Source organism: Cryptomeria japonica, chromosome 1 (genome assembly GCF_030272615.1).
Source record: "Cryptomeria japonica chromosome 1, Sugi_1.0, whole genome shotgun sequence".
Classification (NCBI taxonomy): domain Eukaryota; kingdom Viridiplantae; phylum Streptophyta; class Pinopsida; order Cupressales; family Cupressaceae; genus Cryptomeria; species Cryptomeria japonica.
In genome coordinates this window covers 675,559,197-675,567,123 of record NC_081405.1, presented here as the reverse complement: position 1 = coordinate 675,567,123, position 7,927 = coordinate 675,559,197, and the positions used below count along the sequence as shown (strand labels likewise).

Below are 7,927 nucleotides of genomic sequence, written 5' to 3'. Positions count from 1 at the left end.
AACACTTATTATTTGAATAACAATGTTGTCGGCCCTAGCATGAAATTAGAATTTAGTCAACTTATAATAAAACTATTGTTTATACATCAACACTATCATTATACTTCAAACAACAAATTACAAAAACAACTCTCAATCTTATTATAATGAATATCAAATAACAAGTGTTGATCCAAATCTCTTTTTTTATTACAATAATAATTGTATTACATTCAAATTGTTCTACAATATTAGTAACTATAACAACAATTCATACCAATAGCAATGAGAATAAAATCAATATTATGCCGCTAGAGTTTGCATCTAATGAAGATTTGATATGAACTTTATATGAGATCACCCTTTGAAATCGCAAGGGTTTTCATCCTAGGATTGCTACACTCAAATGCAAGTCCTCAAAATGGATTTTGAAAGGAATTTGGTTAAGTGTAGATGATGATCCTAGATGAAAATATTCACTTTTATATCCTCCATAAATAGAGAAAGTCAACCAACATGTACAACTACATCTTCAAATTTGAATAGTAATCATAGGCAAGAAATATTCCACTTTGAAAGTTACTACACCAAAAGTAGACTACTAGATAAAATATGATATGTGTTGAGAAGCTAGGAGGGGAACAAAAACATAAGAATAAATATTGAGGATCTTGGGTCAACCATATCATAAGACTCAAAATATAGGGCAAGGCATCAAGGATCAAGCAATGAGCATACCAGTAGGGCAAGTTCAAATTTGACAAACACAATAGTGAAGTAGGCAATATACAAAAGGCTTGATAGGATAGAGAGTCCCAAAAATCCAAGAACAAGAAGGGAAGAGTGGAATTGAAAGAAAATGCATATTTAGGGAGAGGAAGCACACATTAAATAAAAATAGGGAAGACACAAGTACAAACCTAACATGTATAGACTTAGATTGAGTGGGAATGGGACATGAAAGGATATGTGTATAGATGCAAAGATGAAGTTGTGTCATGATATGCAAAAAAACGATACTAAGTTGGAAGGAAAAATAAGATAAAAGTAGAAGAAGCAAACAAAAAAGTTGCGAGAATTAGAGTTTGAGTTAGAGGAACTATGGTGGATGTTGGAGAAATATGATACATGCAATAATTAAAAAGCAGTAAAAAGAAAAATATTGCAAAGGCCTTGGAGGTTTGGGAGCAGGTGAAAAGAATGTTGAGAGTAAATACTAGCCTTGTTAGTGAGACCTATTTTCAAAGAGGAAATCCATAGAGTCTAGGGTTGGCCAAGGAATATAACTGTTACAACAAAGAGAAATCAACTCTATTGATGAATTAACAAAATTACTAGTTGATGAAAGACCTTTAAAAGTGATTTGCAAATAGTTTGAGAGAGAAAGGAGATATATAAATGGGATGAAGATGAAGAGAATGATTAGGATGATGATGAAAAGGATGAGTGTGATGAAGATTTTGAGTTGTGTTACTCTGAAGAAGGAAACAATATTTAGGATTATAATAGGACATGACTAGAGTTCAAAAACTAAAATAAATTGGAATGCAACCTACTAGAAGAGGTGACCCAAAAAGTTGTAGCGGTAGAAGCATTCACACTAGAGATAAAGTTGGAGTAGAGAAATATTTTTGGCAGCTCTATATGTGATAAATTCTTGTTCATTTTAGAGAACACAACAAACAATAAGCAAGTAAAGAAATATTTGGAAAACCCCTTAATTGATGAAGAAAGAGAAGACCATCTTTTTCTTGGAGAAGAAATGAGAATAATTGAAGTTAGGAGCAAAGGTATATTATATTTGTTGTACAAAAGACGAAACACCTATGGGAATTATTTATTTCCTTTACTTGATTTTTGTTTTAATTATTTATGAGTAGGTGTAGTAGAAGGTTGGCCAAGCAATGAGAAAAGCCATCATATCTTTTGGAGGAGAAGAACTAGAAGTGAATCTAATCCCCAAAAAAGATGGGAAAAGATCAAGAGAACAAATTAGCAAAGGAAGATGATTTTTTATCCAACAAGAGACTAGAAGAAGAAAAAAAGAAAAAATGTAAATAATTATAAAGGTATCTAACTTGGTTCTTTAGGTCAAAAGGATGGTTCTACAACCACATTGTGGCTTGATTCTTTGGGTCAAAAGGATGCTTCTACCATCTAGCCTAAACTTTTACTTGGATATTTGTTGCAATAACATCCTAGATAAAGCAATCCCACATTCAGCAAAAGAGAAAAAAAACTTGTAGGTAAATTCTAAAATTTCTTTGGCATTTTGGTTTAGATTGTTTTCAAATAAACTAGATTTGAACCAGAATGTTTAAAATTTTGAAAAGTAATTGAAATGTTTCTTCCCACTATTGGGTATGCTGAGAACTTAGAGGGAATTGTTTTTACTAATTTTAGCATTTTTTTTCCTGTGCATTCTTTGTGGGATGGGGATATAGGTATTGTTTAATTCTCTATTTTTAGATTTAGAAAGTCAAATTAGAATTCTTTTTCTTGCTGGCCTTTATTGGCTGTAGATATCAATGCATTTGAATATATTTGATGGGGGCTAGTCAGTAAAGATTCCTTCTCATTTAAACCAGGGATCATCTATGTTGCAGCATTATTATTTGCTACACTAAAACTTTCTAGATGCTGCATTTTACTGGAGAATAACATAAATATATGTTACTATATAGTACCTCCTGCGATTCTTTTCTATCTGCTTTGTCTATGCATCTTTTGCTAACTGTAAAGTGCAGGAACAGATTATTGTTTGAAATATTAACTTGCAGGTTCTGGAAAGTGTCTACATCAGTTGTTTGTGAGATTACCTGTAAAGATGGTCATGTTTTTTATGATGCCATTGATTTGTGATTAAGACATGAATGGTTACCTTCAAACTCTAAGGAACCCATTTGCCTAGTCTCTTTAAAGCACATCACTCATCAAATTATTTTTATATAAAAGAACTGGAGGTGCATAGATAAATACAAGATAAAGACCATAAATATTTGACAAATGAAAATTGTATCTTTGCAAGACAATGTTTAAAAAATTTGTTTAACTGTGCCATGTATCACTTAGTGCAAATCATATTGAAGCAGCTTCGTTTCTGGATTCTACTGTGTAGGCTTTTGTTTGCATCAATGTTTCAGATGCAACTCAATTTTTACTCTGCAGTTCTCACATTCTGGTGATGGATCATTGAGTGTGATCCAATACGTTGATGCAAACAAAAGTCTACACAATGTTATCCAGAAATAAAACAATAATTTAAATAGACTGTGGAATTCTAATCTCTTTGATTCATATTGAAGCAATTTACAAATACCATTTTGAATCTAAAATTATGTTACTGTAAAAGTAATTAGGATAAGATGAAAATGTAACCCATGTAAGGCATGGGAACATGCTAGCAATAATAATATGATAGTAAAAAATTATGTGTATTACAAAACAACAGCAATGTTTAGTAATACTCTATTTCAGAATGTCAACCCCTTTTAAAATGCTCCCACAGTCTACTGAAGTAACATTGCTCTCGGAGGATGAAATTGGGGTTTGTTGCTCTTGTTGAGAATACACTACAGCAGGTGTTACAGGCATGGCTTTCAGAGCTCCTTGTTGAATAAGATAATCCCATCTGTCTTGTATCAAATAAAATGCCCCTATCACAGATACCTCAATGGAAAACAGAATGTTGAGTGTCCTTAAGCTTGTTAAACTCATGAGTTCGTATGCACGAAACCCAATATAAGTATTCACAATTCCCAGTATAACTCCTCCAGTTCCTAATATCCAGTGTACAAAGTACCATAGACATCTCCCTTGCATGCCCCTGAGGTTCAAATTAAAAGTCAGTGAATGAAATTTTACTTTATAAAATGCACATTTGTAATGCTACAGAACCCAAAGAAGTGTGCCCAAAATAATACATCAGACTCTGATTTCTCTTTGCAGACGCAAAACACTATAAATGGGACAAATTGGTAAGAGAACATCCATGGCCACAAAATTTAAATGCTAAAAATAGAATGGACACCGATGCTGCTATCTTTAGAACTCATAAATTTGTGTTTCTTTGGGTAAAATTCATCAACTAGAAGATCAAAACCACATAAAGGAAAATAAATTATATAGGTCTGTTTCATCCAAAAAAATTATATAAAGAAAATTATGACAGATGTGGAAGGGAGTTCAAACTTAAAGATAAATCTGAAGCAATGAAATCATCAATGAAAACAATAGAATTAGAACATAAACTTGAGGTTAAAAGAGAGTTTCATGCAAGAAAGAATGCAGATAACAAAGGGATCACTTTACTGAAAGTTGTCATACAACAACTAAGAGTTTCATACAGAGTAACATCCTTTGATCATACCAGAGCTGGAATAGCAAGCGAAAAATCCAAACCATTACTTGAGGTCTGAGAAAGACAGTCTCTGAGAAAACTATTATCATGGCATTCATATGACTAAAACTTCAGATATGAGTGTTTTTTCAAGCAGTATAACTAATAATATTTGTATACACATTGTACATATACATGGAAATCTGAAAATAACCTAATTTACCTTTGAGGTCTCAGGAAACCCACAATAGGTTGAAGCCAGACAATTATGTACAGGCCGAGGCCCAACCTTCGATGGGTGAAGTAGAACTTGTTATTGAATTTAACCAGAGATATAATTGCACCAGCCGTTGCTAGAATGAATGCTAAGCTCTGATTGCACATTAAGGATCAACATTAGGAAGATATGAAATAGAAGATGAAAAATTGGGGACAGGTGATTGAGGAGAAGTAGAAGATTGGAGCTTCCTACCTGTAGACCAACATGGATATAGAATAGAACTTCAAGTTTTCTTGCAGAGCCCTGCTGTTTGGCAGCCCTGGACATCCGAATCACTATTATGGCTATAGGCATTAGAAATCCCATTGATGCCCACAGGAGGAATCCATGTGCCTTCTCATATGTCAGTGATTTCTGCAAAATTGGTCTTATATGTTATAAAGCAAATTATATGCGTAGAGTAGATTAACAAGGGTTAAAAAAATTGCAGTATTTGAAATGTAGAAGATCTACTTCAAATAGTGTACTTTTGAAACCAGGTAGTCACTTTCCATGTGTATGTGTGTGAACAAGAATGTATATAGATATTACCTTTACAACGAAATGCCTGTCATAATCTGTATACTGAACTGACTTATCCAGAGCTGTTACGCTTAGAACAAGACTTGCACCTATGAAAGTGAAGAAACATTGCAGTGCCCCCATAGTAGTGAAGTATACTAGCTGTGTATCGTCTTATCCCAGGAAGAAATATCAGCATGAAGACACAGTCCAAAACTAATAGCAATATGCATGCAATGGAGCTAATCCCCCCTGCTCTGTACAGCAACACAATATGCAGATACAATATCAATCATCCAGCAAGGAAATGCCAAAAAATTATGGACATTGGTTTCATTAAAAACACAAGACTCCTTGAGGCTTAAGGAGAAGTGAACATATATGTCATATCACTATTGAACAGTAAGAAATTAAAAGCTACAAATTACTTCAAGAGTACATTTCAGAGGTTGAGAATTTTTGGGGGAAAAACAGACATAAACATAGTTCCAAAACAAATTAAAAGAAGAAATCTCAGGCTACAACTTACCACAATGAACATTTGATAGTAGAATTTGTAAATAGGTTCTTCACCAGTTGAGACTTTTAACGCTTCAAAGCTCCTTTCTTTAGCTCAAGACCGAATAGTTGCAGAATTGCATTGAATACCACAGATTTGCGGGGTCAATGGTTGCAGAATTGCATTGCAGATTTGAGGAATCAATAGTAGCAGAATTGCATTGTATACCACAGATTTGACGGATCAATAGTTGCAGAATTGCATTGAATACCCCAGATTTGAAGGATCAAATTTGAAGGGCAGAGTTATTTCCCTTCAATGTGCAAGACTATTACCAATGCACCTTTTTCTCAGCAACCAAAACTCAAAATACTACCTCTGCTCATGCATAATCTAGACCAGCCTATCCTAAATTTGAAGGTTGAGATCTCTCTTGAGAAATCTTCTCAAAAACTAATCAAGCCAGCTACAAAATCGATTTTTTATGCAAATTTCATGCACCATATAACCTAATAAAGCCACCCGAGTTCTCATATCTAATCCATACATGCCTTAAAACAACTGGAAAGAAGGCATGGCAGCCCCTGATAACTACTTTTCATAATGCATATGATATAACAGAGATATATCAAGCACAGTGCACAACAACCAACAGCATTGCCACCCTCCACAATCAAAAGCTTGCATGATGATTGTGATTGATGGCATGTTATGGTATGATTATATAAGCAGTGTGGCCCCTGTTTGGACCTCTGGTAATACACGATTTTTACTTTTCTTTTTGGTTTTTAGCTTATCCCCACCCAGTGAATTCCCTGGTCAGTCCATTGCTAACTTTCTGATTGCATGTCCCCACACAGCACTAAAACAGTCAGCTTTAATATATTGTGGATTGTGGGTTGGCATTGGACAGGAATATCTTAATCTTTTCTTTCAGTCTTCTTCGATACGACATTTGAATATGTGGAGAGAGTTGTACTTAAAGGTAGAAAGTCAAAAGGAAAGTTCATAGAATAAAAAAATTCAACCCTTCATAAGAAAAAAGTACTAGATAAGGAGTTTGAATTTTATCCAAAGTGCTCCCACTGGTGTTGTAAAAGTTGTTTACAGTCCACCATGGATGGAGGAGGATGTGCAGAGCAGACAACCTTTTTATTTTGTAGCAGCCTTTTTTAGTTGTGAAGGATTGTAGCAGCCTTTTGGATTCTGAAGGATTGTAGCATATGATTTTTCAATTTGGTAATGTTTTTTCTTGTTTCTAGGTGTATTTGATATGTTACAAAATTGTGGCTTGCACACATTCTATTTAATGTGGGGAGTCAGTCCTCAATATGATGTGCCATTTTCAGAATAAGCCTTTGGGCATAATACATTAATTTAAAAAAAATCTTTCAAATTTGTTTTTTTTTTTTTTTATAAGTCATGTGGTGAAGTTGGATTTTAATATTGGTTTATAATTGTTTTATATATAAGAGAATTATTTTGGATATTTTTTTATATTGGATATCTTAAGTATATATAAGACAACTTAAAATAATACATTACATTTGTTTATTGTTGTCTATTTCAGAATATATATTTGTAATGGTGAAAATTTATGTCTTTGTTTTTATGCTTTAGGTTTATTATAATTTGAGTTTTTAAAATGTAAAAATTAGTTTATAAATGGTATATCCTTATGTGCATTTAGCTCATGACTTTACCAATCTATAGAGATTTATCATTTATCTCGAGATCTATTATGGATCAAATTTATGGGTGTGGATTTGATTTAGATCACCTTCATAGTTATGGATCTAATCCCAAAACTTTTAAAGTTTTAAAATTGAAATCTTAGCTTACCAATCATTTCACTAGTCATTATGAGCCAACTTAGTACATTTCATGTTGATTTGTAGGTGTACACGGGAAATCATAATCGTTAATCATAATTAATAGGCAACCACTAAACCTATCTAATTAACAGATTTCAAATACAACACAATAAGAATAATGTTGAAATCAACAATTAAACTAATTAAATTCAAATGGAATCCACTATTGATCTCAAGCATCGGGACTCCTATTGCTCTTATGCTCGTTGTGGTATGTTGGCTCTCATTATTGAACCCAAGACAGGAGTGAGAAAGGGGGTGAATTAGTCCAAACAAACAATTAACGAACAACACATAATTAACATGAAGATCTAAACAGGGAAAAACCACAATAAGCACTTGCCCACAAAAATACATCCATTATGAATATCATATTACAAATATAAGAACTAACTGCTCCAAACTTGCTATTCAAGGCTAACTGCTCATGGAGCAAGATACAAAAGAGGACTTTC

At 33.3% G+C, this 7,927-nt stretch overlaps 1 protein-coding gene across 1 annotated transcript; it reads right to left on the bottom strand.

Moving 5' to 3' along the window:
- Positions 1–3,334: 3,334 nt before the first annotated feature.
- Positions 3,335–6,273, bottom strand: LOC131026745 (cytochrome b561 domain-containing protein At2g30890). Its single transcript, XM_057956679.1, has 5 exons — positions 5,629–6,273; positions 5,130–5,356; positions 4,791–4,952; positions 4,542–4,690; positions 3,335–3,805 (listed from the first exon to the last, which is right to left on the bottom strand). The coding sequence occupies exons 2-5, from the start codon at positions 5,241–5,243 to the stop codon at positions 3,448–3,450; spliced, it is 783 nt and encodes a 260-aa protein (XP_057812662.1). The 5' UTR covers positions 5,244–5,356; positions 5,629–6,273; the 3' UTR covers positions 3,335–3,447.
- Between the last annotated feature and the right edge of the window lie 1,654 nt (positions 6,274–7,927).

What these genes read in the sequence shown, in the direction of transcription:
- LOC131026745 (XM_057956679.1), bottom strand. Translation starts at nt 5,243, where the DNA reads ATGGGGGCACTGCAATGTTTCTTCACTTTCATAGGTGCAAGTCTTGTT. An exon ending in ACAGGCATTTCGTTGTAAAG is followed by an intron (nt 4,953 to 5,129) that starts GTAATATCTATA and finishes CCAATTTTGCAG; the next exon opens with AAATCACTGACATATGAGAA. An exon ending in GGTTTCCTGAGACCTCAAAG is followed by an intron (nt 3,806 to 4,541) that starts GTAAATTAGGTT and finishes TTTGAACCTCAG; the next exon opens with GGGCATGCAAGGGAGATGTC.